This window comes from Oenanthe melanoleuca, chromosome 1 (genome assembly GCF_029582105.1).
Source record: "Oenanthe melanoleuca isolate GR-GAL-2019-014 chromosome 1, OMel1.0, whole genome shotgun sequence".
NCBI classification, from domain to species: domain Eukaryota; kingdom Metazoa; phylum Chordata; class Aves; order Passeriformes; family Muscicapidae; genus Oenanthe; species Oenanthe melanoleuca.
The window spans coordinates 108587225-108614984 of NC_079333.1; the positions used below are offsets into that span (position 1 = coordinate 108587225).

At 43.3% G+C, this 27760-nt stretch overlaps 3 protein-coding genes across 3 annotated transcripts; 2 read left to right on the top strand and 1 right to left on the bottom strand.

The window, feature by feature from the left end:
* Positions 1–1661: 1661 nt before the first annotated feature.
* LCA5L (lebercilin LCA5 like) lies at positions 1662–15916 on the top strand. The gene is made up of 8 exons (XM_056483949.1): positions 1662–1703; positions 4763–4974; positions 6500–7014; positions 7971–8108; positions 9722–9800; positions 12454–12557; positions 12843–12969; positions 14472–15916. Exons 2-8 carry the CDS (start codon positions 4812–4814, stop codon positions 15059–15061), a joined length of 1716 nt encoding a protein of 571 aa, XP_056339924.1. The 5' UTR covers positions 1662–1703; positions 4763–4811; the 3' UTR covers positions 15062–15916.
* Positions 15917–16118: 202 nt separating this feature from the next.
* Positions 16119–21871, bottom strand: GET1 (guided entry of tail-anchored proteins factor 1). The gene is made up of 5 exons (XM_056483976.1): positions 21697–21871; positions 19870–20035; positions 19211–19278; positions 17803–17917; positions 16119–17133 (listed from the first exon to the last, which is right to left on the bottom strand). The coding sequence occupies exons 1-5, from the start codon at positions 21784–21786 to the stop codon at positions 17060–17062; spliced, it is 513 nt and encodes a 170-aa protein (XP_056339951.1). The 5' UTR covers positions 21787–21871; the 3' UTR covers positions 16119–17059.
* A 42-nt stretch (positions 21872–21913) lies between these two features.
* Positions 21914–26752, top strand: HMGN1 (high mobility group nucleosome binding domain 1). Its single transcript, XM_056483988.1, has 6 exons — positions 21914–22086; positions 22317–22349; positions 22471–22500; positions 22581–22631; positions 24454–24585; positions 25864–26752. Exons 1-6 carry the CDS (start codon positions 21931–21933, stop codon positions 25909–25911), a joined length of 450 nt encoding a protein of 149 aa, XP_056339963.1. The 5' UTR covers positions 21914–21930; the 3' UTR covers positions 25912–26752.
* Positions 26753–27760: the final 1008 nt, after the last annotated feature.

The following is a 27760-nucleotide window of genomic DNA, read 5'->3' on the forward strand; positions in this document are numbered from 1 at the left end:
TCCAGATCATCATCCACACTGCAAGGCTCAGGGACTTTCCTGATATAAATGTGTGTCAGGACACTGCCTGATTCTGATTTGCCTGACTCTGATTTACCTGACTCGATGCACCCAGAACCTATTGTTGCATTTTCTCCTCCTTTTTGCATCACCAGTGAAAATTTCCAGGGCACAAGGTGTAAGAAGAGGTCAAGAATACTCCGCAAGAAATATTCCCGTTCTCCTGTGTTATCCAGGATGCTCTTTTTTCCCATCTGCTGTCACCTTTTACCCCAGAGGTCGCCACAGTTCAGTGCCTGCCTGCACATACTTGCTCAATGAGGTCTCTGGGCTTGAGAAGTATTTGAAGAATGTTAAATGGTCACAGATTATTTTCAAACTTTAAGGGCCAAGTCTGTTTCTGCTGTGAGTGAGTGACATGAGCTCAGTAAAGCTGACCCTGTGCCAGAGGTGAAACTGGACTAGGTTTTAGAAAAACATATTTCACATGCTAAGATTGAATGTAGTAATGTCTGATCCTGAAAATGCTTAAAATGGATTATAACACTTAATTTCCAGAATTTATTGGATAGGACTAAATACACTATTACATAGTAATAAAGAGTAAAAATACTGTTGAAAGGAAGTTTTTTTTAGTCTGTGTTAACTAGTATGCAAAGCTGGAAATGCAGTACTCCATGTATGGAACTAGGATCCTGAAAAACTGCACTGAAAACTAAAAATAACAGTATGGGTAGTTTACTGTGGCTCACCATCTGTCATCTCTTTTTTACTTTTAAGAAGTAACAGGAGGTCCAGCAACAAGCCTATTAGAAGCAGGTATTTTCAGAGTATTTTCCTGAAAAAGAACAACAACCATGAAAAAAAGCCCAGTGAGAAAACATTAATTATTGCCTGAAGTTATTTACACATGCTTGTTTCTCAGATTTTATATGTTAGTATAGCTGGGAAATGACTGGCCATTTGGAATAGAATGTTTCCAAATTATTTGGTTTGCTGTGCCCTGAAGAAGTACAACCAAAGGATGCAATGGGGTTCACAGAATACTGCTCAGCCTTGTGATAATCACGTTAATAATTTATCAGAGAATCACAGAATAAGTGATTCTTCTTTCTGAGTAGGAAGGGACCTACAAGGATCTTCGAGTCCAACTCCTGGCCCTGCACAGCTCCATGCACAGGAGTCACACCATGTCCTCACAGCAGTGAATATTGTGTCACCAGACATCCATGGGGATCGTGGGGACAGATTTCCAGTGAACTCTCGCTCCTGCTTGGCTTCATACCCGAAACACTGAGCTGCACGTGGAAATTCCACTCCTGAGGGCTTTGGGTCTTGGCTCCCATTGTGTGCAGCCTCCAAGGCAAACATGGCTTCGTTTTGAAGGGATTTTTCCCCTTTTTAATTTAAGAATGTTGAGTTTAAGGCTGAGTTTGGAGCCTGCTGGGTCCGGCCTGTGTGCTCTGAGGGCGCGTCCAGGCCGTGAGGCACCTCCATGGCCAGGGCACAGCCACATCACCAAATTCCCATTAAAACCCCACTGTGGTACTGAAATGTGAGGGTGGAAGTGCACAACAGGCTCCTCTGCTGGGTCTGGGGTGAGGGGAGAGGGAGGGAGGAGGGAGGAGAAGGGTGAGACCTGCTGCCAGGGTGCTGCCGCCATTTCCCACAGGAACGGGGACGGAGGCCGGTGATGGCGGCTGGTGAGGCGTGAGGGGACAGCACACAGTGGGCTGGAGGAGGAGAGAGATCGCCAGGGAGGACATGGGACAGACTGGGATCCTGACCTGGGGATGCCAGGGGGACAGGGGGAACAGAGAGGGTGAGGGGAGGACATGGGGCTGGGACTGAGGGACACTGAGGGGTGCCAGGACATGGGGCTGGGACTCTGGGACATTAATGGGGTGCCAGGACATGGGGCTGGGACTGAGGGACATTAATGGGGTGCCAGGACATGGGGCTGGCACTGAGGGGTGCCAGGACATGGGGCTGGGACTGAGGGACATTAAGGGGGTGCCAGGACATGGGGTTGGGACTGTGGGACACTGAGGGGTGCCAGGACATGGGGCTGGGACTGAGGGACATTAAGGGGGTGCCAGGACATGGGGCTGGGACTGAGGGACACTGAGGGGTGCCAGGACATGGGGCTGGGACTGAGGGACATTAAGGGGGTGCCAGGACATGGGGCTGGGACTGTGGGACACTGAGGGGTGCCAGGACATGGGGCTGGGACTGAGGGACACTGAGGGGTGCCAGGATATGGGGCTGGGACTGAGGGACACTGAGGGGTGCCAGGACATGGGGCTGGGACTGTGGGACACTGAGGGGTGCCAGGACATGGGGCTGGGTGTGGGACTGAGGGACACTGAGGGGTGCCAGGACATGGGGCTGGGACTGAGGGACACTGAGGGGTGCCAGGACATGGGGCTGGGACTCTGGGACATTAATGGGGTGCCAGGACATGGGGCTGGGACTGAGGGACATTAATGGGGTGCCAGGACATGGGGCTGGGACTGAGGGACACTGAGGGGTGCCAGGACATGGGGTTGGGACTCTGGGACATTAATGGGGTGCCAGGACATGGGGCTGGGACTGAGGGACATTAATGGGGTGCCAGGACATGGGGCTGGGACTGAGGGACACTGAGGGGTGCCAGGACATGGGGCTGAGACTGAGGGACACTGAGGGGTGCCAGGACATGGGGTTGGGACTCTGGGACATTAATGGGGTGCCAGGACATGGGGCTGGGACTGAGGGACATTAATGGGGTGCCAGGACATGGGGCTGGGACTGAGGGACACTGAGGGGTGCCAGGACATGGGGCTGGGACTGTGGGACATTAATGGGGTGCCAGGACATGGGGCTGGGACTGAGGGACATTGATGGGGTGCCAGGACATGGGGCTGGGACTGAGGGACACTGAGGGGTGCCAGGACATGGGGCTGAGACTGAGGGACACTGAGGGGTGCCAGGACATGGGTCTGGGACTGTGGGACATTGATGGGGTGCCAGGATATGGGGCTGGGACTGTGGGACACTGAGGGGTGCCAGGACATGGGGCTGGGACTGAGGGACATTAATGGGGTGCCAGGACATGGGGTTGGGACTGTGGGACACTGAGGGAGATGTCAGGACATAGGACTGCTTATGTGGTTTTGTGTCCAAGTGGACACTGTTGGGTACCAGGACATTTTCATCTTCAACACAGGAATTTGGCCCTAAAAAAATAAATTCTTTTATTCCTGTACCTTTTCAACATAAATTCTCCTGGAGTTTTCCATTCCAGACCCTGCCCTTCTAATTCTATTGCAGTATCTTTCACTTCCTATCTCTGTCTTTTTCTTCAGCTTCACCTTCAGTTTTTCTCCTTTTCTATTTCACTTACTTCTCCACACCTGCTCTGGATGAGCAGATTCAGGCCACACTTCTCATCAAAACAAATTGAAGCAGTAGTTTTAAGTTTAATTTTAGGTAATTTGCTTTAAAGACAATTTGCCTAGAAAGTGTTGGCAGTGCCAAATCAAATTTTAACACAAACACAGATTTGTGAATCAACCTGGGCTTTGCCTAATGGTCAAAATATGATTTCTCATCTCTTGTGGGTTATTGCACTGCCTCAGATTTAGCAGGACTGTGGCATTCCTCAGTATTCCACAAGGAAAAATTGTTCATGCAAAGGAATTAAGAGTAATGAAACTGTTTTGATTCAGCCTAAAATGTTCTGTGCAATCTTGAATTACGTTTTTTAATTTTCTTTGGGAGCTATGTGATTCCCCTCTCCCCTTTAAGAAATTTAATTTAAAATGAAATGCCAGCACAAAGCAAAAAATGCCAACAAAGGAGTTAGAAAGTTCTAAGAAAATAATTTCATATTTTGTTAGTGAAGGGGATGTGTTGAAACTCATGTGAACTAAAACATGATTTTAACCTCCCTCAAATTTCCTTTCCACAGTTGCAATGCTCCTTTTCGATCCCCCAAATATACAATTTATCCTTCTACTGTCTAAGATTCTTTGTTTATAAATGAATTTTAAGGGAACAAAGATGAATTTCTCCATGGCTCTATTGTTGCTATGAGGTGAATGTGACATTGCCACTCTCAAAACCCTCTCTTAGCAAATATTTTCCTACTTTTCTATTTTTTCTCCTCTTTTATGCAAAAAAATAAAAGTTGAATTATCACTTTGGGTCCCAACATTTAGCCTCTTTTGTGTTTTAATCTCTCATTTGGGTGTGTTTAGAACCTAATTCCTTTCCATGATTGTGGCTCAAGGCAAAACTTGCCTCTCCTCACCTGAAGTGGATTGGAACATGATAATAAGAAAATGGAATGGGTATCAAGCCATATCCCAAAAAATAATTTTTACCAGAACTACAGTGTTTAAATAATTCTGCCAGGAGAATAAACTGATCTGTTCTGGCATTTCCCAGTAGCCTTGGCAAGGAAAAAAAAAAAGAGGGGGAAAGAAAAGGAAAAAAACCAAACCAAACCAACAAACAAAAAAAAAAGCATAACAGTTATTCAGAAAGGTTTAGAAAATTACTTAGAATTATTTATTTTATGATAAATATTTAGAATGCATTTTACAAGCATTCTAAAATAGGTTCTTCTCTAGCCTCTGCTCAGTGTTAACATGGCAGCTAAGGTGGTTTTTGTGCTTTTTTAAGGGATTAGTTAATTTTGTGATCTGATTTGCTGTCTAATTCTTAAAAAAATGCAATCATTGCTGTTTTTATGACATGAAATCCTCTGAAATCCCAGGTAGAGTGGTGACCTCTTAGGGAAGACACAAGAGACCATTCTCCCAGTGATGATTCCAAGAGCTTTGTCAGTGACTGAGCCTGAAAGTGCCAGAGGAGGGAAACCTTCAGAAACACCAGGAACTGAAGAGAAGGAAACACAGAAAAAGGACAAGACAAGAAAGGAAAGAAGGAAATGTGGACAATATCTCTATGCCCAAGGTGACAAAAAAGGTAAATTTGTTTTCTGGTAGTATGAGACTCTTTTTAAGAACTATCATTGTTCCCTTTCTTTGGCTTTTTTCCCCCCAGTAATTAGCAAGACAGGGACAAAGGTTTTTTAGTGAAAGAATATAACAAATTCTGTTTGAGACATCAGTAAGGGGAGGGGAGAGAGAGATCCCCTACTGTGTTACCCCACAATACTCAGTGATCCAAAGGGAGAATCACCTGGGATGTGGGAGCCCCTTGGCATCCTCATTCCTCAGATTTAACCCAAGAACCAGAAAATGGCTCTGCCACATTTTGGTTTCTGACAATGCATCAGCTGGTGAGTCTGAAAAAGCCATTCATAAGGAAAATGGGTAAAAATAATGCACAAAAGTGTCAGTTTTGACCAGAAAACAGCCATTTTGGGGGCAGCTGGGTCATGGTGTATCCTGTGAAATGAATTTGTGCCTCAATGGAATGAGCATAGAGAACAAATGTAAATGTACATGGAATTTATGTCACTGTTACCAGTGAGGAATCTCTCCATGTCTGCATCTTTTCTCATCTAGACCATCCTTTTTTAAAACATTAAATCCTACCAGACCACATCACAAAAATCAGTGGAAAACCAGCAACCCTTTTCCTGCTGAGCTTCAAAATTTCATCTTGATTTACCAAAGCTACAAGATGAAATCAATCAAAAAAGACCAGAAGAAGCACTGATTGTCTCCATTATAATCTCTGTTATTATATGCTGCTGTCAAAAAGTTATACTGGCATGAAAGTAGCAGACAAGAAAAAATAATTACTTTTTTAATATCTAGTTAGCAAAAAGTCATTATTGACTTCTACCTGTGGTGGATAATTTATTTTATATATTTGTAGATGTTATTTATCATTTGGATAAAGTGTTTATTTTTTCTTGTCCATGACTAATGGAAATGAAATACATTTTACAATACTCCTGACAGCTTTTGCAGAAAGGTATTTGCTCTTTTTTCCCCATCCTCTCAGTCCATTCTGGTAAAATAAAATAGTTTTTTTTAATTATGCACCTATTCAAGGTGTAGGTTCTGATGGGTTGAATTTGGTTCATCAGATTGTAGCTGCATTAGTCAAGTGCATCATTTACAGGAAGCAAACTGATTTCCTTGGATTGAAAATTGATTCCCATTGATTTATTTCCATTTATCTCCACTGCCTGCTAACTGTGGTCCTCTACAGCCACAGAAAGACACAGAGATATAAAATATTTAATCCATTTATCTGTGAATTATCTGAATTACACAATCCTAGAACAGTTTGGGTTGGAAGGGACCTTTAAGATCATTTCATGGGCAGGGAACCTTCCCCTAGACCGGGCTGCTCATTCAACATCAGAGTTTTGGGGCATTTTGTGAAGAAAGCACAACTCTGTAGCTGGATGAGCAGTTTATGAGTAGTAGTTAATGAGTAGTAGGAGTTTATGTGAGCAGAAAAGCATGCAGTGATTGATTTCTTTTGACTGTTTTTTGTCTCTCGATGCCGATTTCCTGTGATCCCAACGCAGGGGGGAAGAAATGCCCAGCTGCAAAACCCTCCTGTTTGAACTCCTCCTTCCTAACCCTGCGCAGCGGCGTGGTTTACCAGGACAAAAACGCCACGGCCCAGCGAATATCCTCAGCCAGGCTGCACAAAATCAAAGAGCTGAAGAACGAAAAATTCGACCTGCAAAGGAGAATCGAGGCGTCGAGCTTGGAGAACCAGGCTTTGAGAGAGCTGAACCGGCGGAACGGCAGAGCCCTCGACAGGTACAGCTGCGCAGAGAGCCACCTGCAGGAGCTGCTGGCCGGGCATCGCAACGAGATCACCGAGCTCAGGACACTCCTCAAAATGTCCCAGGAGGCCGAGAGAAACACGGCCAGCGAGCTCAAAAGGGTGGAAGCGGAGATGAGGAGAACTGAAGGTGATCTGAAGACTTTGGTTGTGCTGTCAGAAGACAAAGCTCTGGCAGAGAGGGAGGAACTTAATCACAGGTTGGCAGTCCTCAACAAAACGCTGGAGGCAAAGGATGAGAGGATAAAGGTAATGCCTGCAAATTGTTGTATTTGTGGAATGTAGAATATCTTAAACTGAGAGGGAATCACAAGGATCATGAGTGCAGGAATAGTGGAAAATGTATGGCTACTTCTTATCACATGAATGATTCTGATGTAATCCTGTAACACTGGATGCTTTTTGATCCAGTGCTCTCCCAAGTGTAAGAAAATTCATCTCCTTTTAATATTTCGTGTTTCTTTACTCTCACTGACCCTGGCACAAAAGGGATAGGGACACAATTTTTACTGCAAAACTGGAAGAGTGAAATTTCTCATGGTCCTCCAGGAATCCATTTCTATTTCCTATGGGGTCTATTATGAGTAGGATTAAATAAAGAGTCAGGAAATCTTAAGAGAAACTGTAAATATGACCAGCTGAATTCAGACCCCCTTTTAAAAACTTTCTCTTTCCAGGAGTGAGCAGCTATAAAAAGCACACATGGTTGTGTGTCCACCAGATAATTTTAGGATCTGGAATTTCAGTACATGGCCCTGGGTTCTGAAGATAAAGAACCCAATAAATCACCAAATTTTCTTTTACTCTAAGCCTGCTTATTCTGCCATAGTTCGTAGATCTCTTTAAATAGAAAGCCTTAACATTTCTCAAAGACAGTTGTATTAATCCATCAGAAAGGTAATGTACACCCTTATTTTTATGATTGAATGCCAAAACCTTTTGTTTTGTTTAGTGAAAATAGGTTTTAAACGATTTTTTTCTTACTTTGAAATTAATTTTTCAGATATTTCAGTATAGTTTCATGTATTGTTTGCAACACAATTTATAATATTATTTGTATTACCATAATTAGAAGATAATAACTGTTATTAAATACAATTACAAGCTTAAATTTCCTTATATTCGTACACTTAGATTTTAAAACTGTCAAGAACTGAAATTTTTCCAAGTGTCATCCATATGGTAAAATCTGTCAATTTTTTAAGAGTCTGGAAATGCAGCTGAAGCTGAACAACAGCACCTTTAGTCGTCAGCTGGCAAGTGAGAGTAGAAAACTCCTGGAAGCTACAATGACCACAAAGGACTTGCTACTGGAAATTAATGTCATTCACCAAAAAATTAAGGTATTCCAGATTTTATCCACATTTCTGCCACTACACAAAAATTCAAGTATTTAATGTTTCCTATTCCTTTTGCTTCTTTTATAGTATTTACTAATGGAATTTGGTTTCCTGCTTGAGTCTATAACCTACTAAAAAAACCCAAAATGTCAAATTCTGGCATCATTGTGGGGTCTATTTGTTAGAAGCAGTTCAATAATGAATTGAACCAGAAATTAATGCATCAGAAACTGAACCACAATCCACACCAATGAGTTACCATTTTGCCAGATTGGGATCAGATATATTCATCTACTCACTTTAAATGAGCTCTCTCACAGAAACAAATCAAAATGAGACAAATATTGCAACCTGCAAAACTGGAGTTTAACAAAAAGACTCATGGAAATGTTTCAAGAGTTTGCTCAAATTCCAAGTTTGGTTTTTACACAAATGGTTTTGGGATAAATAGATCCAGTTCAGCACTTTAAATCAAACTTACAGGGAAACTAAATTGATTTAAAGACAAAACTGCCAGGAGTGGGATGTTGTATGAGTTGTAATGAAGAAAACCATTACACTTTCCAGAAAACCTGGAATCCCTTTTGGCTTTTTCAAAATTGTGTTTGCAACACAGTTAAAATACACTTATTTATACATTTCTATGTCAAGGTGATCCCATAGGGGATCTTCTTGTCCTAAATGGAATCAAATATCTGTGGAAGATGTTGTTAAGGGGAGTTTTCCCAGACATTGTGGAGGGCAGGACAGGCAAGTCCTGAGGCTCCAGGGAGGTTGGGATTTCTGCACAGGGGTGTTGATTGTCTCTCTTCCCTGTGTAGCAGGTGCAGAAGTTTCCTCCTGGTGCTTGGCAGTGCTTTTTCCCTGGCAGAGTCTGATCTCCTCCTGGATGGGCAGATCTGGGAGATGGGAACAATGATAACCTCAGGGACACTAATATAAAACTGTCCCAAAATGCAAATTATTCCAAAGCACAGTTCTAACCTTAACACTTCTCTGAAACAGTTCTGTTTCATCCCTTTTCCATACACTTTTCTGTGTGTCCAGATCTCTGAATTTTCTATTTAGATCAACAAAATCTTCTATTGATTTACCACAAAGAAGACCAGACATGCTTATCAACCTTATTTCTATGCCAGAACAGAGTTTATCCTTGCAAATTCATGGTTTTAGGCACCTATCCTATTTCAGGCAGTTCCACTTCCAGGATAACTTAAATTTTTCCCAAATAAATGAAGCTCCTCTTTTTTCCCACTGAAAACTTGAGTGGTGAGAGTGTTACTGAGATCTATCTTCTGTGTTTGAGGAAGATTTCATTAAGGAAAGAGGAATCTTGCTAAATAAATGTCAAAATGTGCCTCTGGAGTTCATGTCACCACCAGAGCAACAGGCTGTGAACCGCCTGAGCATATGACTGAGTAAATGAATTTTTTAAAAAAATCAACAAAAATGAGGAAGTAAAGGCAAAGAATATTTAGTCTGGAAAAATGTAAATGACAAAGCTACCACATAAGTTTGGCAAAAGATGAAATCCCTGATGGGTTTCACCCAGCATGGGAAAATTAAGTGGGTAAAAAATAACTTTTAGAAGCTTAGTGGTGTTTATTTCTTCTTAGGAAAAGGATCGACAACTTTACGTACAGAATATTTATGCAAATCGGATGCCAAAATCCCTGAGGGACAGAATTGAGCAAAGTATGTCTGTAACCATCTTCTTTTCTTGTTTAGTTAAGTGACACTTCCAGTTTTAGAACTGGAACTTTTATTCTAAATTATATGCCAAGGTAAGTGATTTGTATGGGCTGAAAAGGTGAAAAGGTTTAGGAAGTTTAGGGCTTGAATGATTGAAAAATAGCAATATAAATTAAGTTCTACCAAGGAAGAAAGAGCTTTTTGGTAAAGAATATTTCTTTCACATGGATGCTCATAGATATTGGGGAGAAATATCTGTTCCATGCAGTCTTGGCTATCCAGCATTCCAAGGGCAGCTGCCTGGAGTTGGATTCAGCTGATTAAAACCAATCAGTGCTCTTTGAAATGCCCCAGTTTGCCTCCACTACACCCAGAATTTGGGATGGAATGATCTAAACATGCACTTCCCTGGCTGAAGCACCTCTTGAAAACACAATCAAATGTTGCTGCTCCTGAAGTGAAGGAGAAATCAGGACTGACTTCCTCTGGGTGCCAAAGAGCACTGAGCAAACCTGTCTGCTGGAAATGCTGCCCACAGAATTCCTCAAATCATGGCAGCAATACAAAATCTTATCACACTCAGTTGCTTCTTTCTTTCCCCTTCGTGGCCTTTACAAGCCCATTAACTCTGCCTTAACCACCAGTGAACTACAGGGAGAAGATTGGTAATTCAAAGTGTAAAATGAAGAAAAACACATTTCAGGTTCTTATCCCAAGTCAGACACATTTTTTATGAAACTCTGAATTCCTGTTTTAGTTTCACCACATAACTACAATTTCTTTTTATTTTACTCACATATGGCCTTGTATTCAATAGAAATTGAATATTGCTATTCAATGATGGTACTTAAAACATTGTTATTATTTAAATTCTTCTTTCCTTTAAGCAAGATAAGGGAGCTTAGTTGGAGAGAGAAAAGATATTTTGTAATGAAATGCTTCCAAGCAAAGTTGCCCTATCCTCTGGAATTTTTAGAAAAAGGTTTAATTCTCTGCCAGGTAATGGATTTGGAAACCCAGAGCTGAAACTGCTGATGATTTGTTTTCCTTTTCATTATTGACTTGAATTTTTCCTTTAGCAGATTTCTAAAGAGTTGCTTTTGCAGGTCATTATTTTCTAGTCAACATCCACAAAAGTTTTGGGGGTTTTTTTTAGCCAGCAGGAAACTAAAGCCGAAATTTGGAGCTGTGTTTTTTGCCGGTGCTGATGGATGGCTGGAGGGAGGCTCCCTTGGGTGGATTTATTGGATGGAGCCCCTGATCCCGGAGCTCCGGCCGGGAGCAGGGCGCGGGCTGGGGCTCACCTGGGGGGGCAGCGCCCTCTAGTCTCGATCCCGGGGAAATCCCCGCCGATCCCAGCTGGAAAAGCTCCTGGAGCAGCTGGGAACCAAACCAATTCCTCCCGCACCATCGCAGCATCCCGTTCACCGCCCAGCTGCCAACACCTGGAGGGCTCCGTTTTTATGGGTTTTATCCATTGATTTCTGAGCTCAAAACTGGGAATTACTGTGGATATGGATGTGGGTAATGTCAGGAAAATCCACAGGTTTATGTTTAAAAAGGAGACAGAGGAGTCTCTTTGCTTTATTCGAATAAAGGGAGAGGCCATGGGGCATTCCCCTGGGATCTCTCAGATTTTTGGAGGATGCAGCCTCCTTTTTATCCCAATTTCCCAGCCTCATTTCCCTCTCTCTTTCCCCACTGGCTGAGGTACTTGAGAGGCACAGACTTCCCAGAACACCTGATACCTGAGATTCCCCTCTAATGTATAACCCTCCCTTTTAATTTTTAATTCTTACAGAATTCATAGAGGTTTCCCATTGCTTCTGTCATTTTCCAATATCCAATTTCATTTATCAGCAAACCTACAGTTTGTTTGTAAAGACAAACATCTTTTTCCATTCATCAATCAGTGGAATCCTTCCCATTGTTTCTTTTACCTCTTAGTGCTGGTCTTATGTACCAGCAGACCCACAGCTTGTTTGTAAAGACAAATCCAACATTCCTCTCAGTAAGGTCCCGTTTTTGCTGCTCTGGTGGTAGCAACTTTCTCAGCTGCTGTACTTTGATCAAAATTATTCCAGAAACAGAGTAAAGCAACAATATATTCATCTTCTCCATCTCATGTCGATATTTATCTGAACATCTCAGTCAGTCATCCCTTGGAATCTCTTCCAAAGACCACTGATATTTCAAACAGTGTTAAGCATTTCCCATGAGCTGGGTTCCATAAAGATCCAAATTTAGGAAACAACTCTGAGGCTTCATAGCAGACCTCTCAAATTTGCACTAGAATGGAAGCAAAAATTAAGCTCTGTGGGTTTTGGGGCATAGACACACTTGTCTAACTTTATATGTTCCATCTGACCTGGACTTTGTAGTATGTTTTTAAATATATTTAGGTATATAAGTATGTTTAGGATGCATTGATGTACAGATGAAAAAGCTCAGAAATCCAAGTTTGTGTCTAATTTCAACATTTATAGATTCAGCAGAACAAATTATTTCTTTTTTAAAGGGCATTAAGATATGCATTTTAAAAAATGTTTAAATTGGTCACATACCAATATTGTCAGTTGTCAGAGATATCTGTTATTTATATCAACAACCTGATTCCAGAAATTACTGTATTGCTAATGCTTGTTCAATCCAACAGGTCTGAGAGTAGACAGATCAGCACAAGTAGATAAAGAGAGTTTTAGAGAACTGCTGCTGTCTCAGCACCAGGAAACAGAAAAAAGTCCAATCCAGCTAAAAAAGGTGGGAAAGATCTGGATCCAAATCCAATCCCCTGTTTAAACTCTCAGCTAAGGTGTATCTTATTCCCTAAGCTGAAGTAATAATGCCTGGATAGCCTGATCCATCATCCTGGATGTGGATTTTGCATGAGTGTGATTACAGTACAGAAATAATGCTGTGATGCAAAATGATGTAACAGCAATAGAAATTTCCAATCTTTTTCTAAGTATTGTACTGATTGTGTTCTTTTAAAAGTCATTAAACAAGCATTCCATCATTATTTTTGCCTTCAATTGCCAATTGTAGGAGAAGGAAGGAAATAAAGGTAGAGAAGGTAAAGCCAAGGAAGTGTGCTCAAATGCCCAGGGCAGAAAAGAAAAGCAAGCAACCAAGAAAGTGCCAATGCCAGAAACTTCTAACAGGACCCACAGAAGTAAGTTTAATGTTTCTCTCAGAAATTTATCTGATCTTTGCAAATTACCAGAAGTCCTGGTAATTTATGTGGTTCTGACAGCCCTTCACTGGTGCCTGGCTGACAGGAACTAGCTCCAAATGATGGATGAAGTATCAGTGAAATCCCAGAATTTCCAGTCTGGGTTGGAAAATACAGCTGCTGGTGGTGCTGCACTGAGAGCAGAGCTGCTCTGCAGGATGAGGCATCTCCACCCTGCTGCTCTTCCCAAAGCACTTCTTGGTCAGGGTGGTAAAAATTCAGTGTTCTGTCTGTAACAGGATAATTAACAGTTTCAATCCACACTAATCAAACATGCATCTCACAATGGTAGCTGGGAATTTTCATCACTGATGTGAACATATTTCCATGGCTGGAAAAGGAAAAGGACTGTGAGGGCTGGGAGCAGCTCCTCATTAGTGATCTCTGGGAAGAGATTTTGTGTAGTCTCAGCCACTGTGTTCTCATGGAAAAGTTACATGGAAGGGACTCATCTGTAAACATCTTTATTCTGAAGAAATTCTATAGAACAGAGGGAAGAAAAAGCTACTGCTCTTCCCTCATTCACGTTTGTCTTTCTAGAGACATTCCTGTTATTTCCTTTAAGGCTTTTAGGAAAAGGTCTGAGTGCCACCATTCCAAACATGTCACAAATGGCAGGAGACCTCCAGGTCACTCATTTACCCAGGTCACATCCCTGTAACCCTGCATGTTAACTCCTGAGGTTTGTACTCTGCCTTTCCAGGGCCCCTCAGACAACCAAAGTCAGCATTTGTCTTTAAAATGCCCTTTTAAAACTGACAGAAAACACAGGTCTTACAATGCTCCCTGTGAACCTCTGAAAAATCTGTGAAATTTGAGTTTCTCTCATTGATAATAGACTGTTATTGAATCCTTACTTGGTTTTTTTTTAGTTCCTACAACTTCTTATTTCTCCTTTAAGCTTTGATTGTGTCTCATTTTGGGGGTATTCTGTGAGTTTCTGCAGAGCACAGGGCCCATTACAAGTTGTCCCTGCACAGATAAATAACATTTCTGTACACAGTTCCTTTTTCTGCTGAAAACTGGAGCCCTCTCATTTCCAGAGAGAGCTCCTGTATATTCTGCTTCCCACAAGCAACTCTGTTGTGAATTTAAGGAAATCCTACACATCTCTTAAGTTCCACTTAAAAGCCAGAAAGTGGTAATTAAGAGTTCAGATCTCACCTGGTTTCTCTGTTGCACTGTACATGATTTTTCTGGCACTGTATTCAGCCATTACTGTACATAAGGGCAGCTAAATCCATTTAACTAAATTCAACACCATGAAAGAAGTAAAAATAAAGATATTAACCCGGGTTCAGTGGCAGAATTATGTTGTTTAAATCTTGTCCCATGCTGTTGTATTTATTATAGATGATATTTGAAATACCATCAATAATAAGAACTGAAACAAAAAAAAAGCTTCATAACTCTTCATGTTCTTAAACCTCACAATATTTCAGGGGGCAAACTACTGATGGAAGAACACAGTTTTTCAGAATTTATTAAAGAAATGGAAGAAGAGACAGAGTTTTTTGAACAGGAGTTGAAAAGTCTGATGAAATCTGAACAAAATCCTCGAAGTGACAGAGTAAAGAACAATCAAGAGGGAGAGGCAGTGGGAGAAGTTGAAAAAGAAGAGAAAAAACCATTTGAGCAGCAAAGTAAGAAAGCCAGGAGTGAAGGTGCAATTCCAAGCAAAGACCCCACTTGGCAGAAAAAAAAATTCATCTCCACAGAAGCCATTGAGAATTTGCATCAGGGTCTCCACACTTCAGGTGCCAAATGCAAAGCAGGGAGCTTGAGCTGCAGGGACACTGCTGAGAGCAGGGGGAAAATTTCCTTTGGGGCTTATGAGCCTTCCTTTGGGCAAATCCCCCAGGCTGGGCAGGGCTGCAGCCACCTGCTGCCTGCTGAGAGGAAAACACCTGATGGAGCTCCCTGGGGAGGGCTGTTTGCAAGGAGACACCCCCTCGAGTTCCAGCAGCACAAGGGTGAGGGTCCACAAGTGAGGGCTGCTTGGCAAATCCCAAACTTCAGCTCTCCTCATTGAAACCATCTCCTGAGAATATACAATTATGATAGTTATCAGCTTACCTTTAGAAAGTTTCAACAGTCAGATTGTTAGAAAACAAGTGTTTTACTTTAATTGTTTATTAAATCTTACAAGTACTGGCAATTGCTTTCCATGATTTTTTCCAAAACAATCCAATCCATTCTGTGCTCAGTGTGTATCACAAAAATGTGTTGTATTAAGAATTCCTTACTGCTACCAGGTAAAAGTTAGTCCTTGTTTAGGAACTTCCAGGTTTTTGCATTCCCAAGGAGCTGGAATTTGGAAGCTGGGTGGTTGTCAGCTCACTGCTTTCATAAGGTTCACTGCTGGGTAAGGACCAACAATGCAATAAAAGAAAACACTTTTTTAATTCCTTCACTCCCCAAACAGCTTCCAGAATTCGCAGATAATAAAAATAATTTGCTCCTACATTGTTTTCACGAGCATTAGAAACCTCTAAAGCCTCATTCTTTCCCACTGTTGGAACTTATCAAAGCAGTTTGCCTGGTAACTTCCCCAGCTGACATCCAGAGATGAATGTGCAAGAGGAAAGCATTGTTTTGGAGAAGTCAGGCATAGCCAGTCCCCAAAAAGCCTCTAAAAATCCTTGTTTAAGGTTATGTAAGCGAGGGGAGGAGGATTGTTTTGTTCCTCACAGTAATTCATTAAATACTTGTTAAATTCATGTGAAGTTTGGAAAAATTAGAGGCATTCTGTTAATTTTTAAAGGCAGTAGCACTTTTAAAAATGGGAAAAATTACACTACAAAAGCTTTTAAGGATGACAAAGGCATTCAGAGCTGAACTTGCTTGCAGCAACATTTCCAAGGTTGAGAAAAATAATTAGAAAAACAAATTGGTCCAGGTGATTCAAACAGTATTTCCTTATGCACAAACATGGGGGGCATTGTTTTGGCTTGGATTTTGATGAATTTAGGGTTTGGTTTTGCCATTTTGGGTTTGTTTGTTTGTTTGGGGTTTTTGTGGGAAACGTAGGAAAACTACTTTGTAGGAAAATTGCAGTTAACATTAAAAAAGAGATGAGAAAACCTAAAATGGGTTGAAAAGCTTTATTTCCTTAATAAAATCACAATTATACATAACATTCAATCACAGCATTTTTTCCATGATATTTATTTTCACATTTGCTAAATGCAATTCCTGATATAAAATCCCAATTTTTAAATTAACATTAAAAAAAACCAAACAAAAATACTTAATTCATATATATACACACAACATAATCTGACCTTTTGAACAGGTTTTTAAGGCAGTGCCAGTTTTGGAGATGCCCTGGCCCTTTCCTTCCTGCAGGGAGGAAAAGGCCTTGGAATAGCAGAACAGATCATTCCCCTGTGGGAATTCCAGAGTGGAAGCTAAATCAGCATCCCCTCTGCAGGAACAGCACTGTCTTCTGCTTCATTGACAGGAGCCTGTGCTTGGCAGCTGAATAAACCTCTTATGAGATAAAATCTTGATTAAACACATCTATTTTTTTAGGAGAGCTCGAGAATATTCCAATTTTAGGGTAAAGAAATCACAAGGAAACTCTCTTTTGCCCCAAGCCAAGCAAACAACCTCCCTCTGCCCTCTGCATCACCCAACATGATCCCACCTGGGGGTGAAGCAACCAAATTTTACAGCAAAGAAACAGTCAAGCTGACAAATTAATTCCTAAAGCCAGCACATTTCCAATTTAAAACCACAAATCCAGCACTTTTAGATCTTGGTGACAAAAGGCCATGACAAAGCCTTGTGGTTCTGCCACAAATAAACCCAGAAGGAGGTTTTATAGCCAGCAGTGCTGCTCTTTCCAAACTGAAAGACAAACTCTGGGAAGAGAAATCAAAAGGACTGACTGATATCCAAATGGAGTAACAGGGATTGCCTCAGACTTTGTCTCATGAAAGGTAACTGTCCCTTTTCCTTTTAAAATGAATTGAACACCGTGATAATGGAAATGCAGTTGAGGAGTCCATGGATTGCTGGGATTCCTTCAGCTGAAGGGGTGCAGCATGATAGCTACAACTTTATTGCAGACCACCAGCCAGCAGGTAATTCCCACTCCTCCTGCAAAAGAAGGAGAAACCACCATTGAAGTTGTTGGATCAATAACCCTGAGGAACCTGTGCAGCTGAAAACAACCTTGGAAGTGTAAAAAATGAAACTCAGAATTCATGAGGCCAACAGGAATAAAACTCTTTATATAAGAAAGGGAGATAGGAGAGATGGGAGATAAATCAATGCTGGTCCCAAAAAATTCTGGATTGTCTTGGGAAAAGAGCACCAAATACACAAATATGAACTAAAGTGTGGTGAGTGCACCCCACAGCTAAAACCAAGAGAAAATATCTGAAGTTTAAGGCCTGGCAAGTCACAGAATGCTTTGCTTGAACCTAAATTCAGGATTTCAGAGAGGTAAAAAGTAAATTTCCTCTGAAACTGAAATCAGTTGTTTTCTAAGCAGATAGCTGTTCATAGCACACCTGTGAAGAAAACTCCCTTCTGGGTGACTTTCTGATTTTCTAATTTAAATCATCCCCAGGGTTTATTCAATACAGATAAGGGCAATGCTCTGTTTGGGTGGAAATAAAAATGACAAATTCCATGATCAGTTCAAGAAACCAGAACTGAGCACAGACAGAAGAGCTTCTCACATATTTGAACCCTGTGCTCTGAGAGTCAGAGCTGCTGTTAACCCATGGATGCTCTGGGGTTTGGCAATGCCCTTTTCCTCACCTGCCACTCCTGTAGGGAAGGCCACCAGGCGCTCCAGGGGAGCCAGCCATTTGCTTGGGAGCACAGTGACAGGCTCAGAGTAGTATTTCCAGATCAGAGAGATCATCAGGGCAGCCTGGAATGGGAATTTTTAGTAATATGGATAATAACACACATCAAAAGTACATCCCCAGTGCTATCTGGAAACAGCAAATAATAAATTCTAATGAAAGAGAATTGTTTATTATTTTAGCTTATTCAAAATATTTTTAATTTGGTATAACCTTCAATTTATACACAATATTAGGAGGTAGCAGTCAGAACTTGTTTTCTTTCAAGACCCTTGTTCTAATCCAGCAGAGTCAAACACAGTCATTAGCATTTGTTAAAATTCTGATGATCCTTTTTAGTCTGCAACTCCCTTTAGCAGTCCCCTAAGGAAATCTTCAGGCTGACCACTGCCATCCTCGTTAGCAAATTCTCGTTAGAAAATTCTTTGGCATCACTTCAGGACTACACAGACAATCTGATGAGGCACAGTGGGGAAATGTGTGACAGCTGTAGGTGGAGATTTGCATCCTCAGCACAAGTATATTTTGTTTTCAAAGCCAGAATTATATTTACATGAAGCAGAACTCTCTTGGATTTGGGGCCATATATTGTGATTAAGCAGACAAGACAAACTCCAATCTTGTCCCCCCAAAACCAGAAACACAGAGCTCAGATGAAAGTTAAACTCCTTCCATCCTCAACTACCAGATTTTATCAGCAGCATTTTCCTTCCAGTTCCAGAAAATCTTTCTGTTTGACAAGCTCTGTGTCCTTGGAATCACAGAATGTTTTTTTAAGGGTTTTTAAGGGACTTTAAAGCCCATCCAGTGCCACTCCTGCCATGCCAGGGACACCTCCCACTGTCCCAGGCTGCTCCAGCCCCAATGTCCAACCTGGCCTTGGGCACTGCCAGGGATCCAGGGGCAGCCACAGCTGCTCTGGGAATTCCATCCCAGCCCCTCTCCACTCTCCTAGGGAGGAATATCTCCCTAATATCTGATCTGAACTTGTAAGTTTTCAGTTTGAAGCCATTCCCAGTGTCCTGTCCCTCCATTCCCTGTGTCCTGTCCCTCCATTCCCTGTGTCTGTCCCTCCATTCCCTGTGTCCTGTCCCTCCAGCCCTTGGCAATTGTCTCTCTCCATGTTTCCTGCAGCTCCTTCAGGCCCTGCAAGGCCACCCTGAGCTCAGCCCAAAGCTTCTCCTGTGCAGGTGAACAATCCCAGCTGTGCCAGCCTTTCCTCCCAGCAGAGCTGCTCCAGCTCCTCCCTGGGCTGGGGGAGTCCTGAATGATCAGTTTTGGGTCAATAAACCAGGAGAGAATTGTCACACTACTGAGGATTTGGGTTAAGTTGTATCCATAACAAGGTATTTACTTACCTGCAGTATGTAGAATACAATATTTATGACCCACTTTATTTTGGCTAATTGGGCAGTTCGTGCTTTCACTGTTAAAGAAAAAAAATATTACTTTCCATTATTTACAATAATGAATTATATTTACATTAAATTAGTAGTTTTTTAATATTTCACTGTTTAAGGCTGGACATTACCTTGTTTAAAAATCCATTTCCAAATAACTTACAGCTATATTAAAAACACCCTCCTACAACAAGCTGCCAGTTCTGTGTCACACTGTAGTTTCTTTCTTGACTTACTCAAAACAGGACTCAGTGATCAGAGAGAGAATAAATAATTATACAGTGAAGCCCTGGAAAGACACAAGCAAACTCTTCTTATAGTTTAAAGAGGAAAAAAAAAACGAGAGAGAGAGAAAAAAAGGGAAGGGAAGGGAAGGGAAGGGAAGGGAAGGGAAGGGAAGGGAAGGGAAGGGAAGGGAAGGGAAGGGAAGGGAAGGGAAGGGAAGGGAAGGGAAGGGAAGGGAAGGGAAGGGAAGGGAAGGGAAGGGAAAATGCATGAGATGGGGCAGGCAAGTTTGAAGGATAAATACTAAAAACTGAAAACACTCCTGACAGCATGCTTTTCAGAAACAGAAAATGTTTTTCCTTTTGGGAAAGGGAGCAGACATGGAACTGTACCGTGGGTTTTGAGCTTGTCAGTCATTTTGTTAATCTTCCTCTCCAGCCGTGCATATCTGGCAAACTCATCCATCATACTGATAGTGGCAAGCTCCTGCTTCATGGTCTGGATCTCAGCTCTCATCTGGGATTCCTGCTCTGCATCCTTCTGTAACAGCCTGGAGACCTAAAAAGTGAAGAAAACTGGCAATTACTGACCCAGAATTCCACTGATTTGCTTTAATGTGTAAAAAGTGTGGTCTCAAAAGCCTCCCATAAAAAAGGTCCTTTAGTTGAGATGCAGGAAATCCTTGGGTAGCAAGAGAAGAAGTGACAAGATGAAACAGCCCCAAGCTGGACTCAATGATCTTGAAGGCTTTTTCCAAGCTAAATTATTCTGTGACCATTCCCATGTTCCAGGTCCAGCAGCCAAGTATTCCAACATTTTCTCCCTTTCTTTTACTTTCCTAATTTCTTTTCTTGAGGCACCACCTGCTTGTCAGTTCATGCACTCTGTTTGCCACAGAAATGAAGGCACAAAGGACACAAAATCTTTTTCTTGCTGTTCCTTAGCATATCTTTCCAGCTTCCCAAAGACACATATAATTTTTTTCCCTGTTCTAACGCCTGCAGTCAGTGAGAGAATCATTAACACCATCTTCAGTCTCAAACCACAGCAGAAAACTGAGCAGAGATCTTCAAAGAATCTTAGAATATCCTGAGTTGGAAGGGACCCACAAGGAATTGAGTCCAAGCCCTATCCCTGCCCAGCCCCCCCAACAATCCCAGCCTGGGCATCCCTGGCAGCTCCTGGAGCTCTGGCAGCCTCGGGGCCTTGCCCATTCCCTGGGGAGCCTGGGCAGTGCCCAGCACACACTGGAGGAAGAACCTTTCCCTAAAATCCAACCTAAACCCTCCTGGGCCAGCTCCAGCTGTTCCCTGGCTCCTGTCCCTGTCCCAGAGCAGAGATGGGAGCTGTCCCTTGGGAGGAGCTGCAGATCCCAGTCTCAGTCTCCTCCAGACTGAACGAACCAAATGCCCTCCTCCCCTCCTCATGTGGCAGTTTCATCACTCATCTCTAGTTACACTGAGTTCACCTTCCCAAATTGCTGAGGGTAATTGAAGTTTTAAAGGATTTTTGTCCACTGTCGAACAGTGCACACTGATCTCTGTGCCAGTGAAGTCATTTCCATGGCAGAGCGACAGGGATTTCAGCATCTTTGTACACATGTGAGTTTATCTGGCAGACACAGAGTTCATTTGTCCTCAATTCCATTATCCACGCTTCCACAGGAATGCTTCAGATCAGAACAGGGGCACCCTGATTAGCGGTTGAGACTTAAGGTTTATTCCTACAATGGCTCAACTCCTTAATCTCCATATCCACTGATCTCCCATCTGAACAATGGGCACGTCCATCTGTTGAGAACACGCAAGACTGAGCAAAGCTACCCCTCCTACTCCCAAAACCTGGGAATCTGCGGATGTCCCATCCCTGGAGCAGACGGGACGGGTTCTGAGCAGCCAGGCCCAGGGGAAGGTTCCTGCCCACAGCAGCGGGGCTGGAAGCGGATGATCCTTAAGGTTCCTTCCAGCCCAAACCATTCCATGATCCATGCTGAGGGCTGGAGGCTCAGGAGCATCACTGAGCACAGCGATGCCTCATCCCCCAGAGCCACGGGGGCTGCGTTCCTCCATCTCCAGCACCGCCTTCTCCAGCCCGAGGCCAGGAGCGGGACCAGCCCCCGTTCGCCCCAGCACCGGCACCCGTGCGGAGCGCTCCCGCTCGGCGCCCCTGCGCTCCCTCCCAGCCACCCTCCCGCCCCCCGGGGCGGCGCCGTCACTCACGACGGAGGAGCAGGAGGGCAGGAGGATCTTGAGCGCGTTGCAGAGGAACACGGCGCTGAGCACCAGCAGCCAGGCGCCGCCGTCCGCCATGGGCCCGGCCCCGCGAGCGTGAGGGCGCGCGGGGACACGCGCGGCACGTGGGGCGGGCGGGCCAATGGCGCGGCGCGCGCGGGGCGGGGCGGGGCGCGCGCCGATCCGGCTGGATCCTGTTGCGGCGCCGCTGGCGCTGCCGGGATGGGGAGGGGAGCGGAGGGGGGGCGGCTCCGCGGCGCAGCCGGGCTGTGGCTCGCAGGCAGCCGCAGCAGCGCTCGCAGCGCCCGCGCCGCGCCAGCAGCAGCCGCAGCCGCCGCGGGGGTCGCGGCCGGGAGCCTCGAGATGCCGAAGAGGAAGGTGAAGGCGGGAGGCAGCGAGCGGAGCCGCCGGGAGGGGACGGGAGGGGGCGTGAGGGGAGCGGGCTGGGCGGGAAGCGGCCGCGCCGCGGGCTCCGACTGCGGCGGGCGGTACCGGGGGCCGGCGCCTTCCCCGTGAGCCGGGTGGGGGGCTGGGGCTGCGGGGGGCTCGGCGGGAGGCGGCGGGAGGCCGGTCCCGCCCCGGCCGCTGACGCGCCGTGTGTGTTGCAGGTGACGGTGGCGGACGGGGACGCCCCCGAGGAGGTAAGGAGCGGGCAGGGCGGCGGGGCAGGCGGGGCTGCCCCCGGGCTGCCCGCCCCTCACGCCCTTCTCTTTATCTCCTGTGTCCGTGTCTCCCTGTGTCCGTGTGTCTCCCTGCCCGCAGCCCAAGCGGCGATCGGCGCGGCTCTCCGCGGTAAGTGCCGAGCGGCGGGGCCCTGCCCGGGACGGGTCCCCGGGGGCTGGATCCCCGCCTGACTTGTTCTCTCTCCTCAGAAACCCGCGCCTGCCAAAGCAGAGCCGAAACCTAAAAAGTTGCCAGCAAAGGTGAGAGTGAATTGGAGGAGGGGAGGGAGAGGAGGTGGTGCTTGCGGGCATCCCGCGCACTGTGCTCGGTGCAGCGCGCTGGAATGGTTTTATTCCTTGTGGGAACACTCACTTGGCTGAAGTATTGTTTTAATGTGCTTTTGCCAGTGTTTACAGGTACATTCCATCACTGTAGATCCTAGTTAAGCTCCAGGCATTGCATGAAAGTGTGGGCACGGATCCATCCGTGCGTGTTACATTGTGGTTTGGTATTGGGTGGAACCACTTGACTGTCAAAGCAACTGTGCGTTAGGACATCAGGAGGAATTTCTTCACTGAAAGGCTGGGCAGGCATTGGAAAAGCTGCCCAGGGAGGTGTGAAGTCACCACCCCTGGAGGTGTCCAAGGATAGCCTGGATGCTGTTTGACTGCTCTGGTTGACAGGGTGGTTCTCAGTTAAAGTTGGGCTGGAGTATCTTGGAGGACTTTTCCAAACTGAGTGATTCAGTGATTGTGTGCATGGTGTTGTGTTTCATCTGTGTAACAAGAGAGGATAAAATACACCTACTGGTGCTTTAAAGCATTGTGTTAGGACAGGGGAAAGAAATATATTAGTCACTTAAAAACCACGAGCTTCCATTCACGTGGTCAAGCTTTCAACTGTGTGCAAGAAAGTGGGTTTGTATGATCTTTAAATTTTTCAACACAGCTTTCACAGTGCAAATAAGTGAGGTGTAAACTTACTTGGTTTTTTTGGAGGACTAAAAATGGCCTTGTGCCTGTTGGCTTGCTGCTGTTTGTGTTGAGTGTTTCTTTGTCATCAGAAGCTTTTCTTCTTGAATGTAGTGATTAAGAACTTTGGAGTGACCTCACTGTGGCCTTTCAGTACCTGAAGGAAGTCGATAAGAAAGATGGAGAGACAGTTTCCAAGGGATGGAGTGACAGGACAAAGGGAATGGCTTCCACTGCCAGAGGGCAGGGCTGGATGGGATATTGGGCAGGAATTGTTCCCTGGGAGGGCAGGCAGAAGCTGGGATGGAATTCCAGAGCAGCTGTGGCTGCCCCTGGATCCCTGGCAGTGCCCAGGGCCAGGCTGGACATTGGTTCTGGGAGCAGCCTGGGACAGTGGGAGGTGTTGAGGTTTGGATAAGATGATCTTTAAGATCCTTCTCAACCCAAACCATTTTGTGATTTTTCTAATTTCAGATGAACTAAAAATCTTTGCTGACTTCCTGATGTTTTCATTGTATTAATCCTATTGAGCAGCAACTTATCAGGGATCCACCTTCATTCCAGTGATTTGATATCAGTATGTTCCCACTCTCAGGGCTGTAAACTTGGAGAATTTTGGGGAAGCTTTCCAATGGTACCAAGTTGTAAATTTTTTTTTTTTTTTTTTGCAGTGTCTGTGATGCATCTGCACTTAGTGCTGCTCATTGATATTGACTGACATGTGTGATATTGATTTTCTGCTTATAACTACTTTAAGCTATTAACAGTCAAATTTTTTTTATTTGATTAATCAAAAAACACCTTTTTTGTATCAACTTTGTCAGTTTTTAAAACTTTCCTTATGGTATTTTTTCCAGTTTTGAGAAGTTTGCTCATTATAAAGTTACTTGGTGGGCTTTAAAAATAATGAAGAAAATATATTTTGTCAATCAAAGTCAGTATAGAAGTCAGTATGTAGCAATTATGTACTTCTGAAATATTTTGTAAGTGGGTGATCAGAGATTGTTGGTAGTTTAGCAAATCCATCTTGGTTTTCTGTGCTTTTTATTATTTTCAAGGTTTACCTGGAAGGTCACAACAATTGACTTGCTGAAAATGTATTTCATTGTAGGATAAATCTGAGGACAAGAAAGCTCCTTCAAAGGGGAAGAAGGGGACTAAAGGAAAACAGACAGAAGAGACAAGCCAGGAACAGACAAAGGACAACCTGCCTGCAGAAAATGGGGAAGCTAAAACTGAGGAGGTGAAATTTGGAGGGCTGGGTTTGGATTCTGCTGTTACTGAGAAGTTGTTTTTGGGGTTTTTGTGCTACAAAAGTTCCTTGACTAATGAAACATTCTTTTTCTTGGGCCTGGAAGGTCTTGGGTGAAAACCCAGAGCTGATTTGAACAAAGTTGAGGTGACATTGACAGACAGTGCTGGGAGAAGGGACAGGTTGGTGCAGGGACAAAGTAGAACAATTAATGAGTTGTTGTTGCTGGAGAAGTGACTGTGCCAGGTGAGTCCTGGCTGCACCACAGTGCCAGAGTGGCTCTGTGGCTGAACTTTTTGGACATTGGTCAGGTCACTTAGAGCATCCTCCACTGTTTCATATCCCTAGAATGCAGACTTAAGCCAGTTACAAATTTAGGACAAGATCTGCAGGGAAAAGCAATCCTCTTACCAGGGCGAGTGGATGAAGCACAAGTGTGGTAACAGGCCTAGAGCTGGTGTCAGGTTTCTGTGACAGTGAATGTCCCCTCATTCTCAGGAGTTCGGTGAATATTTTGGTTTTAGGTAGATGATGGGGTTTGGTGGGCCAGGAAGGTACAGGATGGTACTTTAGTGAACAGGAGGATTTACTCTAACAGTTTGTCATTTGCAAGCTTGCAGTGTGAAAAAGTTGTGCTGTAACTATGAGTTCTTCAGCTGACTCCATTTTTGGCATTATTGCAGCCTTTTAATTCATGCTTGTATTAGTTCAGCAGTGAACCAAACTTGGTGGCATTCCCATCTGGAGTCTCTTTATTCACTGGTGCAGAGATTAAGTAAATTTACAAGAAATGGATGATGACTTGGTCATACCATCCAAAATTCCAGGTGTAATTTTGTCCCAAAGTCTAGGAGAGGCAGAGTCTGTCCTGTTGGATGTTATTGTTTGCTAAAAATTAAAACAAGGTTAAGATTTGAAGAATCTTTAAGTGTGATACTGAAATTTAAAGGCATGAAGTGTATTTTTAAACACCTCATATGTAATTGTAGCTGTGTAAAAGCTAAAGTTTCTTCTGTCATGAAGGCAGTAATCCAATTAAAATCCTTTGCAGTGTGTGTTTAGTAACAAATCAACATCCTGAAATCCATCCTGGTGGATCCAGGGAGACTTTTTGTGACAGCTTAGTTTAGCAGGTCATGACCCAAGAGAAATCTGCAGGAACATGTCAGGGTTATTCTGTCCTTTCATGCATTAAAACCACTCTAAACTAATCTGAGCCATTAAAAACTTCCTGCACTGAAGTGTTCTATTTTTTTTTTCTCTTTCCAGACCCCAGCACCTGATGCAGCTGCAGAGAAAGAAGTGAAGTCTGAGTGACACCTGCTCCCACATCTGTAACTGGTGGTCCTTAAACCTTTCTTCTTGTACAATTCAGAGGAATATTTTTATCAACTATTTTGTAAATGCAAGTTTTTTAGTAGTTCTAGAAAACACGTTTTTAAAAAAGAGAGAATCCCGACTCAACCCATTTTTTTACATATTTAGATAAGTGTAAATGCTTTTTTTAAGTGGTAAAATCATGTACTGGTTGTCTGTTTTCTATGAAACCAGAAATTAACAGTGTGTTAATTAAGGAGAGAGCTTTGAGGCCTTGATTAGGCCTCATGTTCCACAGACTCCAAGGGACAGTTTTCTATCCTATAAAATGAAGCATAACACAGATCAGACTTTGGAATTCATAATGATGTGTTGAGACTGTCGTAACATTTTAGTTATTTATCTATGGTTGTACAATCAGTAGAATTGCTTATCTAATAAAACTGCTCCCTAGTGGTGGATTTCTTGCTGAGTGATGTATATCAGTGACAAAGTTATTTTTGGTAGTTGCAGCTTTATTTTTTTCCAACAACTTTGTAGCTGTGATGCAAAAGATTGGAAACTTTTATTTTATATCTTTAAATACTGTCTTAAGTAAAAGTTTCTGCTTGGCAGATGGAACTTGTTATGTCAATATTTGAGATACTGGAACTTCACATCTAGTTTTAAAGGACAGCTTGTCTACAAAGATTGAGTGAAAAATATTTGATATAGTGCTAGGAAAAAAAAAACAATTAGTTTTTAGACTTAAAAGAGCTCCGTGAATAAAAACAGTTGTAAAAGTGTTGATAGTGTTTGTGATCACCAAACAAAAGCCAAATAAATCTTGATTATGAAAGGATGTTTCCATAGCTCCTGTATTGACTGTGAACTCACAATCTGAGTGCTGTGGTTTGGATTTTCAACTGTGTCCTTCAGAGTGTTAAAAATGAACTTTTAAAGAGATGGGTGGCAGCTCAGGGAGTGGAGAATTGCAATGTTAATCTCAACTTCGGGTTTGAAAACTGAGAGCTTTGTGCTGCTGCTGTTTGCTTTAAAAAAGTCAATAATAGGAAGCATCAGATGCCAGCCAGACAACTGTCACCTTGTCCTGGGAGGAGCCAAGATCAAAGAGTAACGTTTGTTCTTTGCTGTTTTTTTTAATTCCTCTTGCCCCAGAACTTGTTTATGCTCTTAGCAGCTGCAAGCCCAGTACCTGCTTCCTGTATGTTTTTAGTACCTTTTTCAAATTGCAGTTATTTCTAAAAAAACCCATTTTAGTTTCACTTCTAGCTTGCTTTCTTAATCAATACTTTAATTTCAGGAAGAATTTGACCATTTTTACCTCTTAAATACTTCAGCAGTCTTTAACTTTTCTATAGGAAGTCCCCCAACCTTAGACCACAACCTGCTTCTATTCTAGTCCATCACAGGTGTGTTCCTCACACAGCACACCTGGCTTTGGCTTCAAGTTCTTGGATAGTTCAAAACTGGGAATTGATGCCACTTTTCTAATTCGCTTCCCCCAACACCTTCCAGGTACCATATTTGTTGGTTTAATTTAATAGTAACATGATATAGCTCCATAATATTATTTACTTTCTGGTTTTGGCAAGTTCAACCCACCAGTTAAGTTATAAACTTGCAGGTAAATCCCCCAAAATAACCACTTATCCCTGTTTTTACAGAGTGTCTATTTTTCATGTGTTTTGGGTCTCTGGTGCTGTGATCCTGTGGACTTTCAGCATCTCTCTCTCATCTATTACCCACTGCTTAATTTATTGTAATGTCTCAGTATTACTCCTGTGTGATACCAGATTTATTTGCACTTGAGCTCAGGACTGGAGTGAGCTGAAGCAGATTTGCATCC